The 17,246-nt window shown below is 45.0% G+C and overlaps 1 protein-coding gene across 1 annotated transcript in view; it reads right to left on the reverse strand.

Annotated features, from left to right (window-relative positions):
• Positions 1-17,033, reverse strand: part of LOC128300469 (paired box pox-neuro protein) — a 28,247-nt gene extending 11,214 nt beyond the window's left edge. The window contains exons 1-4 of the mRNA XM_053036534.1: positions 17,002-17,033; positions 15,447-15,637; positions 453-593; positions 231-310 (exon numbers count right to left, since the gene is read on the reverse strand). Of these exons, the coding sequence (XP_052892494.1) occupies positions 231-310; positions 453-593; positions 15,447-15,637; positions 17,002-17,033 (444 nt within the window). The remainder of the gene's footprint in view (positions 1-230; positions 311-452; positions 594-15,446; positions 15,638-17,001) is intronic.
• Positions 17,034-17,246: the final 213 nt, after the last annotated feature.

The raw sequence follows: 17,246 nt of genomic DNA on the forward strand, positions 1-17,246 counted from the left end.
GGTCGGAATTGTAAGTGTGTCCGTACCACAGCAGGCCTACCACCACGGGAGAATTTCCTTCACAGTTCATTACTGCTGGGGGGGGTCCCTTTTTCCAAAACCGACAGGACGAACACCCGATTGACCGAAACACGAATCGAACCTGGTTGTTGCGTTGCAGGAATAATTAAGATGGCGCATTTCCGATAGCTCACCCTCGTACGGCTTCTTCATGCCGGCAGCGTACTTACCTTCGTTTTACTGCCACCGATCGAACCGGGCCTTATCGATCCTGTTTCGTAGAAGCGGGTCAAAATTTTCGATACACATCCTGCGGAAAGGTACCAATCGGAACGGTAAACGCAACGAGCAATGGTTAATCTATCGATTTAATTAGCTTTTTTCTTCATTCGGCGATGGCAGGTGGCCTCGATAAGTGGCCCTCGGGGGTGGAATAGTACCCGCGTACTTACCGTGAGACACAAGAAGCTGACGGGAAATGTCGCACGGTCGGACACCCATCAACGCCAGCTCAACGATTCGCCGTCGGACAATGTCCGGCAGGGGTCGACCATTGACGAAGACTCCTCCCAGCTGGTTGACGCCCGCTTGGCCTACGGCATAAGAAGAGAGATAGATAAAGCGTAAGTATAGCGAGCAAACGGGAAACTACTTCGAGCAGAAAATAACTCAAGATACGGACAATGGAAAACGGAAGCCTTAAAAGCCTCTCCTCTGATGCGGCCGATATCAATCGATCGTTTTCGAGCCTCCCCAAAAGCACCACCAGATAGCAAGGGCCGTGCACATAAACGCATGGTTACAAAAATAGCACGGTTCGAGTATCAAACAAACCAACAAAAACAGCACACACACACACTTCCAATGTGCCGGTCTGGAATTTGGTTTCGGTTCGGCATTTTCAATTCCCCTTGGTCCCGGGGGAAAAATTAAAAACCGCCCCGGTCCGGGATCCAATTAAACCGCTATGCAATCCGAAGCGTCCGGGCGTTCTACGGGCTCGGGAGTTTCACACCACAAAATTTCACGCAATACAAGCACCCGGTAATGAGATCAAATTTGCACCGCAAAAGGGCAATGCTTGGAATTGGCAATTTTCACGTGCGTCCGTGTTCTTCGGTGCTTTGTCATAAATATAATTGCGTTATGAAATGCTCCGGCGGATGGAATTTGGCGTCACCGTGTGCCTTCCTTCGGTTGTTTGTTGCTGCTCCCACGGAATGATCCACTGTGACGAGATAGCGGGTGCGGAATGTCATCGGGCAGGTTTTCGATGAACGTTCCGCCGGTAAATGTCCCAAGAAACGAAATGATGTACGATCCGAAAACGAAACACTAAAAGGTATTCTAAAGGTTCAAGAATTTTAAAGCGAATTGGTACTGCCGCTTCAGAATACAAAATGAGTGACCAACTCTCCAACGTGTACACTTTACGTTAAGTTAGACGACATTTTCGAAAAGATATGTTCTAATTTTAAAAATTTATTGCTAACAACTTCATTAACTCCTTTATATACTGGTGGTCATATTCAAGTGGACTACATAGTATTTACAGAGTTCCAGTCCTCAACTCCTGAGCTACGGACTATGCCCGAAACTGATGAAATCGCGTTAAGGAGGAAGATCCTAATATGGATTTTTTCCCCTATGTGCGGAAGGACAATGAAGAAGCCACTAAAATGAAAAGCTCCACGAGTTCCACGATGAATTCACTGTTACACAACTAATTCGACCTGAGGAGCAAGTCCCGTAAAGTTCAGATTAAGACTGCCTGATGGTGTTGATGCCTCCACCAGAAAGACCGGGATAACATTTTGGAAAAGTCTAGAAATTGAATTAGTTTCTTTACAAAGTTAACGTTGCAATACGGCCGTTATTCTCAAGCAAGTTTGAGGTTAGGTTTCGTGTGGAAGTTACGAAACCCACCAATACAGTAATCTTCACCGCAAAACGTTTCAACTGGATATCATGTAAAATCTTTCTACTATTTACATTCCACACTGCAAATGAACGTTCAGTCCGACACGGGACCTGTCATAATGCATACCATTGCCAGCAAAACATTGTGACCCAACTCCTACCACAAACCCATCAGCTCACATCAACCTAATTATAGGCTGTGCAATAATTAAAGTCATCCTTCGGTCACGTGCCTCGTTCTGATCAGTCACCGTCACGTTTCCCGCCATACTGCGAGGAAACAAAATCATTCAGCAAAATGGGAATGTACAGCACACAACAAAATAAAACACCCCGAAGCGCAACAGACACACACCTGCAACGAAAGCTAATGACAAAATTGCTAACCTCGCATCAAAGTGCATTTACTTCAATCAAACCGAAATTGGGTTAGGGCGCGCGGAAAAAAACATCGGGATCATCAGGCTGAGCTGTTGGCGCACTGGCGCACTGACACATTAACGGATGTAACCAACTGCCGGGCGAGGTCCTGCCAGGTGGAACATTGCTCGGATGTCGTTTTCACACCCTGTAACGCCTCAGAAATGCACCTGGTTTTAAAGTGTATGCATTAGGGTTAGTATCCTTTTCCTAAAGTGTGATTACCAATTAAAGTACTAACAAATTTTATCATCTAAACTGGAGTACATCTTTCATTCCGTCGGTTTGCGCATTGATCGTATGCCATAATTTTACCGTCGGTGCTTATCGAGTGTGCACAACAATTTATCCTCGCAAAACCTCGCTCTTTTCTGCTACAAATGAGCATGTGTGTGTGTTGGTCATTTCTTCTTTCCATCTACCTCATCTACGGCGTCCTGTTCATGTTTCCAAACCGAACAAATGAGAGGCACGCGACTTCGTAATGCATTGTAATTATATGTTCAGGGTCCACATACGCCCAATTGCTCCCGCAGGAACGGCAATACTTCAACAGGGAGGATTCCACTGCCCAGCAGCTGAGGTGCAAATCTTGTCGGCCAGAATTGCTGGCAGACAGAGTTCCCAATTTCGACCTTCAGAGATTGAATCCGGGACGTGAAGCTGGAACCGCTCGAAGGATGTAGGTTTCTGTGCCAAAGTGTCTCGCATCGTGCGTGAACCGACCATGCACTTAAACACATACCAATCGTTGATTACACCTGCGACAGACGCATAATTTGGGGCATGGCCCAAAGAAGCATACTTACCGATCGCACCAGACAATTACGAAACCGATCGCGCCTGATATTTCCGATTCCATTCGCGAAGCGCATCTCCCGAAGGCAACTAGCTAATGACACGGCCCTTAGCAATGGGAAGATGTGCTGCAAATGTATGGGTCAGTGTGGTCGCCACCAGCATAAACCAAATATTGATACGACAAATACGGGCCTACGAACACGCCCGTCGGTTATGTTTATGCAAAGTAAGAAACAACTTCCAGCAATTCAAACATCTCGAACATTGGATGATTTAGAAGTTTAGGCAAATGAATGATTCCTTTAGTAATGGTTGGAATTTTCAGCTGTTCTTTTCAAATTAGGGAAGTACGCTGCATTAGCATGCGACTGATGGCGGAGATCCTATGAATGTCGTGCACTGAAGCTATATCATTTCTATTCTAATGCTGCATTTTTGTCTACCCTGGCTGCGAACAAACGGTTTGCTTTTCACGTTCATTTTTGATGCACTTATACGATGTAAAACCAACATCACTCCGATGGATCCGATCGCGCAAAGCCTTGGTGTCAAGATTTTCACCTCGTTTCGGCCAGATCGGGCATGACATCGTTACGAAGCTGCTTGAAAATGTATTTCCATGCGCAAAACAAAAAACAACCTTCCATGCATGCAAAGACACCTCCGTACACTTGCATCAGTTTTTACTCTCGCGCTCATCTGAAATTCCTTGTTGCTTAAAATCCTACCACCGAATCCGAAACCTCTTCGACCAGTTGACGCGGGGGCTGAGTGTCGCTGGCGATATGAATTAAACATGATATAAACCATAACCGTCGCAAAACGCAACCCACTGGAAGCATAAAATCATATCGATACGTGGCGGAGAGGCGAAAAACTTAACCCCATTGAAGAGGAACACCACAGTGGGGGAAAAAAATACTCCACCACTCCAGAGGCCCAACGCCACGCTGCTCCCGAGTCCGTCCATCAACTCGCGCCGGAGAACGGGAACAACCGTCCGATGCGCGCGGTGATCGTGAAGCGTGATAAAAATTTAACCATCCACTGTACAATGCTGCTCCCATACGCACCAAAACCCGATGCGACAGCATCGATAATGAGCAAAGATCGTCCATGATCGCCATCGATGCGTTTCTGGTGCTGCTGTTTTTTTTTTTTATTTTGCAACCGTGCAAAAAGACGTCCAAGAAAAGGCTTTGGAGCAAACAAAAATACGATTGTAGCAATTCGAAGCAATGCCTGCACCGAATCCCATGCTGAGCATTTTACGATCACCGGCTGTGACACGATGCAAATTCGGAACGGCACTGAGATTTTTAAAGATCAACCTGGGACGAACCGCATAGGGATGCATCCTAAACAATCAGCTAAAGCTCACCAGGCGAAGGATCTCGCTGTGGAGAGTCTTTTTGTTCCAAATTAAAACCACCAAATGGCGTTTGCGTTCAGGAAATCAGTGTAATGACACATTTTCAGCGCACGGCCTCAAAAACTCCCAATCATAACGATCGACGGATGCCGTTACGAGGCGCAACAAAATACCGTCACAAGGTGAAATATGTGGTGTGCGAATTGATTGATGGGATATAATTATGATGTCTTGCTTACGCCGCCTTCCCGCCAGTTCCCTAGTTTGGAATGGATCCCTCGCATCCTCCCCATCCTCCCTCTTCGCTCCTTTCCTCTCAATAACCTCCTCCTTTCTCCTTCCATCGACCGAGACGGAACGGAAACCGGGAAATATGTTTATGCTTTTTAATATCGACGACACGGCTTCGTCCACCCCGTCTGTCCACATCGTGTACGCGTGTGTTCGTGTGTGCCACTGGAACCGGTGTGTTCGGAAAGCAAACGTACCGACCGAGCCGCCTGATATGGCTTCATTACGAAGGGGCCCGTTTGCCCGATCGGATCCTGCAAAAGGAATGCACGGTGCCATGTGCAGGTGCCGGCAGGTCTTGTCGCCGGTACACTTACGCCGCGGTGGTGGCGGTGGATGGCACGGCACCGGAGATGAACGCTATGCTCATTTAGGAAATAATTTAAAGTACCACACGAAAAAAAAAAGCACACACACGCACAGCAGCCCCAAGCCCCAAAACGGTGGCACCAGCCGTATGAATGAATGGTATGCGAACGGTGTGGAACGGAAAATCGGAATGGCGATGAACTGGTCAATCTGGCGCGGCACTGGCGGTGTAAAGCGTACGCAGGATGGAACTGATTGTTTTTACCTCTGTGTGTATATGCCATTTTTTTTCTGTTTGTCTTTATTATTATTTAGCTCTATTTGGTGCCAATTCCAAAACGCCAAATGATTGCCCATTTGAAAACCGCCTGCATACCGCGTACTGAATGAGTTGCAAACTGCTGTTTCGCCGTGATGGGCTGGACGGCTTTGGGTTTCGGAGCAAACTATGCAAAGAATGCACTTGTCAAGACAAAGTAGGTCGTTCGCTGTTAGGCGAGCTATTCCAAATGTGACATCAAGTATTCAATTGTTATCAACTGCTTGATTACTTATTCTGCAATACACGTTTCGAAGACACAGACGGGTTTTGGGTTGAAATCTTCAATTTAGTCGAATAGGAAAAGAAAGTCTTCCTAGTTCCTGTTTCTACATTATAAACTGTAATATAAGGGTAAGAATCAACGATGTACTGTCAGAATATAGTCAAGTACTCAACAATTCTTGAGCGTCAGCCTGGAATAATCTTACAATCATAAACATGCTACTTTCAATTGGTATGAACTAGTGAACAATTGTTCAGGAGAGTAGTCTCAAACTGTCAACAGAAATTTAATGTTAATTTTTATAGAAAGTCTTGAATAACTAAATCTATTAATAACTAAAGTATCCTGATAAGCTGCCTAAGACGAAGACTGAGACTTAGATTGGTATCATACTAATATCGGTCAATAAAATGAAGTATTACCATGTAATGAAGAAGTACTATAAATGGTAAAGAGATCTTCCTGAGAGATCTTCCTGGCGGTATTCCTGAGATCTTCCTGAAGTTTTAATGTTTCAATAAATAACGCGCACGAGAATAAGTGAAAGAGTTAATGTATCAATTATCTTTGATATCTTATATGCTTTTAAAACATTGTTAATGCTTAAGAATATTATCTAAAGGAAATTGAAAAATATCGTATAGCATAGAGCATAAAAACATGTAATAGACTATGTTTAAAATGAAACAAAAATGAAGGACTTCTTTAGTCGTTTAGATCTAAATTTCGTACAGTTTTGGAGGGAATAATTTAATGCCATATTAAATTGAATTTCTACTTTATTCTTCCTACTTCAAACTATGGTTTAGTGAAGTAAAGACTAATGTTACAAATTGTTGTATCAATCACTAAGAGTATACTTATTTATCCAAGAAAACCGATCTAAACCCATCTTGAAAGTGTATTAACATGAAATTAAACCTTCGCGAATAAAAACTCTTATTGGCTTGGACAAATACCCAAGATCCTCCCAAGATGTCTCTTCCTACATCGTCTTCTACCATATACAAGACTCATCATTTTCCACACGCATACACACATATCAAGTGCTTGCTTCGTTTGATAAAACCATGCTAATTAGAATCATCCCGCGCGGTACGATTAACGTAGCGATCGATTTCAACGACATGCAATCGAGATGCCGATCCCGAAACATCAAAACACTCTTGATGCGTTACGCAAATGTACCCAAGCACCATTGGTGCTACCATTTCGGTCGTCAACCATCGTGCGACGTGCAACCCGCCGCGATGAGCGGCAACCATCCGATCGGTCCGGTTAATTATTATGGTCAACTGCAACTGCCGCCGCCTCGGACGAGTACTTCTTCGTACCGTGCTTATCGGCGGGCGTGGATGGTTGCAGATGGCGCGATGCTAATGGCCACGATCTGGCCGCGAAACATGAGCCGCAGCAAAAGCGCCACTCGCGTACGCGGTGGAAGAACGGCGCCGCCACAGTCTGCCCATGGATTGGAAACGGTGGCTAGCCTAGGTAAGTTCGTTTGAAAATGGCAAGAAATTAACATTCATTTCATATAAAACTCTCCGTTTATAGCTCGCGAGGCTGCGGAGTGACGACCGGTTGAGGCCACTGTACAGTTCGCCGTCGAGAGCATAAAGCAGCAACAACTAAAAAAAACTCACTACTCTTCAATGCGCCCCGGACACTCACAGAAGTCGCCATCTTCAACGCAACGGCTAGCACGGCGCAGCCAACATAAACCTGCTCCTCGGAACGTGTGTTTATACGGTTTTGCTGCCGTGCGTTTGGCTCGGCGCGACGAGCCGTTTGTCATTTTTCCGAGCCTTCGCCACTTTACACCAAGGCGAAGACAACTTTTACGCTTGCCATTATAAATTTATGTCCGGTGGCCGGTGTGTGCACGCCCGCGAAAAAAGGGCACGGGAAATTAAATAAAACAAACACAACACAACGTTCGGTCGGTCGGGACGCCCGAAATCTCAATCGCGCCTGTACTGCAGGAGCCCGCAGAGAGCCCCGAGTTTTACGACGGACTCGCTTCCAGCCACAGCCCGGGCTGACCTCGGTTTCGATCCGTTTCTGATTGGCTGCTGGATGCTAAATTCGGGGCGGCGGCTTTTACTGTGAAGGCTCGCAAAATTTGCCGTACCGCTCAATGTCTGGCGTAAGGGCGACCAACTTTATGGCGACAAGCGAAGGAACGATCGCCGAACGAAGTAGGGGTTTTATCTCGGCCCCTATTCTACCGAAACCCATCGGCCAGCCATTGCCAAATTGGCGGAATTTAGCGGTTTAATTAGTCTCACAACAGCGATCGCGAAGCAGAGCGTCGGAGCAATTAAAACACGGCGATTCAAGGGGAGCCCATTAAAGGACGCTGTACGCTGGCGATCTGCATACGCGGGCACCATGCAAAAAGGGCACCGCTCAATCGGTACCTTCCCGTGGGTACATCTACCGGGGTCCCCGAGGCGGGAGAATTCAGAAGCTGAAACGTTCCGAAATCATCAACGATCGTTAAAACGGATCGTATCATTCGTCTGGCGCGCCGTTCTACCGGGAAACGGCCAATCTCCGACGGCCGGTTCCGAGGAGACATCAGTATCTGGAACGAAGCTTACCTTAATCGGGACGCTCCGAACTGTCGGTCGTTCCCATCGGTTGATGTGTTCTAATTGATTCAAGATACAAATGCAACATGTATTCTTCCTCCGAAGACTCCCCTTTTTATTTAACCGGTCCGAATACCGGTACTCCAGCATATCTGCCATCACCTCAAATCAGCTCACGATGACCGTGATGCCACCTTCAATTTTGGTTATTATTTTTCACTCACCACGCACCGAGCGACAGTAGATCCTAAAACCTGCCCAAAACGGTCTCAAAATCTCTCCCAGCACTATGGTTGTCGTTCCTCGAGGGATCGGCTCCACCTGACCCTATGATTATCCTCCGTTTCGTTCGTCGATTACACGCAAACAAACGCTATAATTTCTGCCTCCCCTATGCCTGGCGGATGGCAGATCTACTCGCTTCTAAGCGCAACACTGCAGCACATCTAAATGCACCGTCAACCGATGCGGTGCATCGCTAATCAGCAGCCTTCCACTACGCCTGCCGGGCGCAAAAGACAAACGGACCTTAGAGCGTGCCCGTTCCGTATCAGAGCCATCAGTCGCTCCTTCGTCCAGCCGTACTACAAACTTGATCAGTTGCCTTTCAAACAGCAATCAATTATTTTGATTATATTTCCCACACAGCAACCACTCTCCGTCGCACTGGTGTCGGTGAGTTGAGAGCTGTCATCGTCTAAGTGTGCATTAGGTGGACGCAGTTTTGGAGACGGGTGTCCAGCGGATGCATCTGCCTCGATTGAATCTAATCACAAACTGTAACTCTTACACGCATCGAACGACACACACTGTTGCACAATAGGCACCGTGCCAATTTTTTTTTCGAAACGACCATTTTTGACATCCGATCCGTGGAGATAAGACTCCCTGCTGAACATCGTTGGAAAAGATCAATTATTTATCGTAAAATGATTATGATTAGAAGGTTTATTCAGGGTCTAATGAACGGCTATTGGGACTTCATTATAACAAATTGCACTGGTTGCGGTGCTAAATAATTGCAATTGCTGTATCTTGTTAAAACAAACATTGCCTTATTAAGAACAAATATTCTCCGTTCGGCCTGGAAAAGGAATTTTCTCGGTGATTAGATATTTTCGAGCTGTCTGTATCATAACTTTTTCAACTTGCTTAGTTATTAGTGATTTAATATCTAAAACAAAAGAATGATTAACAGTATCCGTGAATTTCACAGACTTCTGGTTAAAAATGTTGTCAGCCCTTTCCAAAATCTTTTCTTCTGACATCTTCTGATTAGAAGACAAGTATTGAACTATTCTTTCTTTTAAAAACGAAAACAAATCAAACCTTGTATTAATTCCTTCTTATAAGCGAAATGAGAAACCGGAGTAATTTAAAAGACGAATTGTCTGAACCAAGCTGAATTACTCCGAAAAACTCTGGAGTGGAGTATGGACCAGGAAGACTTGAGTCTAACCTAGCCAATTCTATATTCCAAACATTTTTCCAACATCTTCCACTTTTGGAATGTTAGTTGGCGTTGATACAGTGGGAAATAGACGAACTAACCTCTCGGAAGTAATTTATAACATTTGGAGGCCTTCTTGGACCAGTTCTGAGATGGCCCAATATCAGATATTCTTGAATTTTTTGCTTGAACGTCTACTTAGCCTTCACGAGGTATTATTTTATGTATATCTCATTGATCATATGACACCATCTTCACAAGGATTTAGTTGGATTCAAGGATTCACAAGGAATGAGTTGTACTACCATAGTAAATTCTGCTCAGACAAGTTGAGCCAATATTGTTCTTTGTTTGCCTTATATGGTTCAAGATAGATAGTTTATCTGCCGCAAATTACATGTACATTCAATAATGCCTAAAGACCAAATCCTTAGAACTTTAAAGAATAAATATCATTTCATCGCCTAACTTTATTGAGCTAAAGATCGCATGCTTTGTGTATACAAGTAAGGTTAGGGCAGCACTAAAATCAATACAATAGAGTAAATCAATTAAATTCCCAACCCATATCAGCCGCACGGTGAGCATTTCCTACAAATTAGGTGTTTTCTGCTACAAAATAAGATTAATCTTCTTCGCGGCTTGCCACCGGAAATGAGGCTTCCATAAAATCCGCTAACCTTTATCCACCAAACCTCGCCGATCGTTCGTACGGTAGTCAACCGGCCAACTTCCTTCCCGGCTGAGCACGCCACCATTACAGTTACAGCTTCGCGGGAAGTGATTAAGGTGCGCCTTTTAGTTCCCGCACGGTACGACTAACGATCCGCTTCTGTTCTGTCTGTCAACCCGCGTTGACCCACACGGCCGTCCGCCAGTGACTCCCACTTCACAGTGCGTAACCACACTTTGACGCACTTTTCCCGGAAAACTGACCGACTGACTCCCCCCCCCCCCCGGGTTTGGTAACCCGAACGAAACTCCTAATCCGTGCTCCGGGCACTTTCTGGATTCCAATCCCTTTACCTTTACGCCCAAAACATGCACGCACGGACCGAAGGAAGCACTGGCAAGCGGTTCGTCTTAATTAGGAAAATAAAATGGTAACAACACCTGAAAACATCACTTTGCGCCGGACCCATGGACGGCCGTGTACGGTCGAACCGTGAACCGAGGAAGTTTCTCCATGCATCGGAACCGTGCTCTGTTTCGCCGTTACCTCCATGGTGATGTGGCAAATGAAGCAGTAAAACAAGTGCGTAGTTAGCAGAAGCAGGTCGGGATGAATAAAAGTATACGCTAGCCCACTTGCGGGATGATATAAAAAAGTGTGGTGCCTTTTTTTCCTGTCTGTACGTGTGTGTGTGTCCACATTGCATTGAAACTCAATCCGTGTAGCGATTTCCTACTCCGAGTGCCGAGTGCGGCCCGCGAATGGAGCATAAATCATGGTACAAGCGTTTTAGAAACGTAACGCTACCGAAGCGTTCCCCGTGGCTGCACGTTTGTAGGCGTCTGCACCCCCAAAACTACGGTGTACTTAACGATCGACGACTCCCGAACGACTTCTGGAGTTCGTTAGTACGTGTTGCGGGGCCAATTAATTCAACCAGCGCACAGCATCCAGCAGCGGATGCTTCAACCGTTTCGGAAAACGCACACGGAACACTCGCGCGACCGTACCGGGCCGCAACAGTTCCGGGCGGCAAAGTGTTGGCGAATGAATTAATTCCACTTCAATCACCGCTGGACATAAACTGACAAAACCACACCGGTACCATATCATTTGATGGGTGTATGGTTTTTCCTACCCAACTGCCAACGACACGACACAGTAGGCGATCGCTTCTGCACTGACCCTGTCCGTGGCCGTGTGTTCTCTGCACGTTCTGATACGCCGAGTGGTTCGTCATTCGTCATTTTCTCGCTCGCTCGAAGACGATTGCATAAATCTATTCTCCCAGTCAATTAATTGTCAAGGTGGGTAACAGAAAAAACGGCTTCCGAGTGAATGAAGAGAGCGTAGCGTACCGCCTTACACCCCATCGTCACTGGGACTTGTACGCGTGAAAACCTGACAAGCCGACCGCAGCAGGAAAACTGGCAAACCGATCACACTATACGCCCGCAGATGAAACAAAAAATCGTCCATCCTTCCGTACATCATCCAATCGTCACCACGCGGAGCGATACCATAGATCATTTGCGCGTTCGCTGTCCGATGTCCTTGCCGTGCGGTCGTCGTGCGCTAAAGAAACTGTCGCGTGATACCGCGCGCACACGGCAGCAAAAACCGCCCCACCGAAAGAGGAACGCCAACAAATCTGACCAACCGATGCACATGGGAAACAAAAACGCCATCCTTTCCAGTCAACGCGCACACGGAGCACCCGGGCTGTGCCGCTTGATTTATATCGCGAGCTCTATCGGAATGAATAATGTGCTTTCCCCCTCCCCATCATCCCGTCACAGGCGCTGCAAAAAGGGGGCATCCAATTTAAAGTGATGGGAAATCACTCTCACACGACGCACTCACTGGCGTGGCCGGGACGATTGAGCGCGATGGATATTCGATCAACTCAACCCGTCAACCGATGCATGCGCATGGCAAGGTTCCCAGAGGACAATGTTGGGATTATGCACAACGTATTACGATGTATGCGCTCACCGGTCAAAAAGTAAACTACAAACAAATGCATTATCGACATTATTGTAGTGCTCCAGCAGAATAGAATTTTAATTCTGTTGTATGAAAGAGCCTGAAAGGTATGCAAACTTCAAGTATTTTCCACAATTGGTTGAGGGTTTGATGAGATTTTGAAATATAGTGATAAAGTTTCTATCATTGCTGGGTTCTTTGTAAATTAAAATGAATATTTAATGAAGAAACATGATATCGGGATCCAGGAAGTAGGAATTCAACTTTAAAAGTAACTGGAAACATGGTCATTTTAACTACAAAAGTTCCTATACATTTCCAGACATTTTGGAACATTGGGATGATTGCTTTGAAACGATGTCATGGGGACTTCTCTTTCTGCAAGTTAATCAAACAAAGACGAATCGAGTTAAAATAAAGTTCAATAGGTATCCATCAATATCTCCAAGTCCACCACACAGATATCCAAATGTTGAATTAGTAAACGCCTCCTTAAGCTCCTTAGATTAATTCATGGGAAGAATAAAACTATATAAAACAGCATATCATTTGAAAGCCAGCGTAAGCTAGTGACTGAGATGTCTTTATGATATTCTTACGTCTTAAAAAAACTTGGATCAAAATTTCCTATTAGCCGGAATGTGTTGTATTAATGGTTCTACTTACTATTTTTTGTTTAAATTACAACTTTGTAGGACGAAACTTTAAATTTACACAATTATGTCCTTTGAACGCCAATCATTAACACCACTGTGCGCATCAGAAGTCATCATCGCAGGACCATACTCGCACCAAAACGTATCGCATAGCCACCGGCATACCAGCTATCATCGTCCACCACGGTCAACCACGGACGACGTCAAGAATTCGAAACCATTGCGAATTCGTTCAGCGCATAAAATTCTTCAAATTATTACAACTTGTATTATGAGACAGATAAAAAATTAGCTAATCTGTAAATATAATTTTTATATTTTATCCCGTTCCGCGTCGGAGAAACGGAACGAAACGCGAACGGGCCCTCCCCTCCCTCCCTGTTTCCGGTCCCGACGTCCCTCTTCGGATATCTACCCCCCCGCTTTGCTACGAAGTGACGAAAGGCGAAGAAAATCGGCGAGAACAACATCACACTCGTCTACACCTTACCGGTGTCCGGTGGTGGTGATGGGATCGCTACCGTTTGGACCCTTGCCCGATCCATTCCCAGCCGGAGAAGATGGTGCGACGATGCTAAAAAGACACCAACTGGCCGATGCGCTATTGACTGGGTGGAATTCCAGAACATCAGTCCAACCAAAACAAAAAACAAACGGGCAAAAACGCATCTACTCGATCGAAGTTCGCTTCGCTTCTGGTTTTGCTGCAAGTTGCAGAATTCTTCCACTTTTTCATACGCAGACCATCGTCGCCGACCAACTGGATCGTGTTCGTGTTAAGCGTGTGCAAAAACTATCAATTTATGCACAGAACAGTAGCGCAGACTTTTGGGGATAAAATGTACCAAATCATGCTCATCTTGAGTTTCCTCCCAACTTTCCCCATGTCTCTCTCTCTCTCTCTCTCGCGGCGAATAATGTTTCGTGTTCGTGATGCAACCGTGGAGCAAAAACAAAGAATAACGATAGCATTTCGAATGACGAACAAATATTAATATATGCGCCGAGCTGTTTGCAAAAGTGTTGCAGTTTGTGAAAGCGTTGCCGTAACATCACTTTCGGCTTCACGTATTTCTTTTGGGCGATGGTTTGGCTGTGTACCCAGCTAGGATGCGTATCGATCAGTCCGGGAGTCATAAACCAACTCGCTAAACAACTTTGACCACATTCCCACCGGTTGGTGGTTAGCAAAACTCATTTTTCCGCCAGAATCAAAACCAGAAATTTACGGTTGCGGGCTTTGGTTTTTGGTTGGAAGAATTTGTTGAATTAATTTGTACCGCTTTATTAAGCGATTTTACCAACTGATAAATAATGACTTATTTTGGCCGGGCGCAGGTGATAATTGTGATTGATTTTTCTCGCTCTATCTTGAGCTTACAACAAATGATTGATGGAAATTAAAAATCGATCCCTTAAAAATATGGTTGTTTTTTATGAAATAAATTTCTTTACTTCATAAAAAATAGCGCTTTGATTTTAATTTTTTTAACTTAACTAAAACTTTTTTTAATATGCACTGAACTTAACTGAAACACTCCGATTAATACTCCAATAAAAGGCTCTGAAGGAAGTTTATAAAAGATTAACTCAAATTAACAAACCTTGTAAAGAGAATTAATTAAAATTGTATCTAATTATGCTTGGTATGATACAGAAAAGTTAAACAACATTTATCAAATCATTAGTTTAGGGTTAAACTCATAAATCTTATAATTTATTCGCGCTACAAATGGATCCTTTCAAACCATTGTGGTAATCATTGTAATCAACATTTGCTCCGTAACCTTTGCTGCGATGCCCGGCTAGCGCCACGGCTTTACTCAACCCTGACGGGTGTATTATTTTTCAATTAGACCAGTAATTTCTTCTAGAACGAAACTGCGCGATGGCTTTTTAATGCAACCGGTCGAGTGGCGTGCTCGGGGCAGCTTCTTCGTGCCGTCCCATCGCGTAAAGGCAAGATCGGGTTGAATCGGTAGAGGCAAAGAAAAAAACAAGCCATCGCAACCTCGCCACGTCCGACACCGGTAGGTGATCATTTTCCAATAATACCTGCGCTAAATGCATTCCGCAAACCGATACGCATCGGTCGCCGTTGCGTCGCGATCACGCGCATTCACGCGACACGCATTCAGGTACCGTTGCAAAAAGTGCACCGAAACGTGGCCCAGTCGGCGGCGTGCGGCGTGGATTTGGGCCCGAAGGTCTACCACCTTCGCGCTGGGTAGCGTGCGAAATTATCCGCCACTCGGCACTCCAGATACAGTAGCGGATGAGCTCGGACAGCTATGATCTGTTTCTGTGTACTGTACCGACTGCTGGGCTGCACTGCCGTCCCCACCGCCGACACGTCGCATGGTGGTCTTAATCGGGACTTAATCTAAGAAAATTATGGCCGTAATCTAATGATCGTTTCCACTTACCGGTATGGGGCATTTCGACGATGCTTGGCGGCGCGTTGATTGCCGTCTTGAAATCAGATATTTTAGTCGCGGCCTGATCTGACCCTCGTCGCTGCAGCTTAACTGGACCGCCGCAGATGCAGCTACTGCAGCTCAGCACGGAGATGAAGCACCCAAGCGGGCCGCTAGATGCCGTCGTCGAGGCCGGCAACCTGCAACGGAAGAAAATTCGATTTTATATTATGACTGCGCGTCTTAAAGCCTGGATGAATTGTTTTAATTTACGCTAAAGCCGACGCGTTATGAGTTTCTGCACCTTGACCTGTGACTCGCGATGCGGTGGGCCAAAACCACCACCAATCGCACACTAGCGCTGGCTCTTTTGCTTCATTCCATCGGTACCGTTCGCCGGTGTACAGGTGAATCAACAATCGACCCCGCAGACGATTCGACACTCGAACAGTAAAGAAAAAGAACACCCAACCCATGTTAAGGACCCCAATTCAACTCGCAACCACCACACAACGAAAAAAAACAACAACACCCAAAACACAACATAAACATGCGGTACAAAAGTTAAAGCTCGCGTACCCAGTCAACGCCCAAAACAGTCGACAACAACACCACTCAACGCCGTCGCGGGTGCGATGAACGGGCACGGTGCGCCCGGTTTCGTTGTGTGGTCGGATTTATACTGTGAAAATATTGTAATTTCATTAATTAACGCCTTTTAAGAGGAATAAATTAGCATAACGCAGTTGGACGGGCGCGCACCCGTCCAGGCGACGAAAGTGCACAGTCAACCAGCCCCGGGTTGTGAGGGGGAGAAAAACTAAGGAAAACCCCTGTCGGCGAAGGTGGTATTAATGTCCTAGAAAGCCTATGCATAATGGTCGTAAAATGTTGAAAGTAAAACAAAAATCCTTTTCTCCCCCTACCGAAGAATGACATAAAAATGAACCGTTCCACTTTGATGGTGCTTTCTTTTGAAGGATATGATTCCTGCACAATGAACTTCAACTCAGATGAAAACAGGAGCAATAGAAGGCAGCGGAATAGGTTCCCCATGAAATCTTCAGGAAAGATTATAACTACTTCATTCCCAAATATCCAAGCGATACAATTGCGTAACAAATCTTTGAAGTTCGTTATAGACATGATGAGTTTTGCCAAAGATCTTTTAATAGTTCAAATAAATTTGACGCAAAAACTTGTAAATTAACGATGTAAGTATAACAAACAAAGATGTAAACCAATCTTCTATAGTTATAATTTAAGTAGAAACTTTAATTAAACACAAATTTAAAGAATAAAAACCAAAACAAATAACATCAAATATTAAACAACAAAACATAATACATTAAAAGACACAAAACAGAACATTGCCTGATAGCGACTTGTGAAGAAATTCACTAATGATTTTTTTAAGTAGGTAATTCTAGGAAAATAAAATTCAACAGCTTTTCAAATCAAATATTCATATTCCTATGCAAATCGCCTGCACTTACTATGTTTGTTTTTTTTTTCAATTCCTTACCGTGGCGTAGTTGTTTACTTTGATTACGCTAATAATTACCGGTGCTGTCTACCACAGGCCAACGCCACCATCGTTACCACATCCCGATGACTGTTAGACCTGCCAGTACGATTCGCTTCTCCGTACGGTAGGCATGAGGTAGAAAAAAAAACATACCAACAAACAACCTAACTCTTGCGCGCTGCGTGAGCTTGATTTGGCGAATAATTTTATGGTCACGTCATGCGGAGTCGTTCCAGTTGGAGGTCTTCCGAAGACGAATACTGCCAACCACGGTTCAGCAT

This window comes from Anopheles moucheti, chromosome 3 (genome assembly GCF_943734755.1).
Source record: "Anopheles moucheti chromosome 3, idAnoMoucSN_F20_07, whole genome shotgun sequence".
NCBI classification, from domain to species: domain Eukaryota; kingdom Metazoa; phylum Arthropoda; class Insecta; order Diptera; family Culicidae; genus Anopheles; species Anopheles moucheti.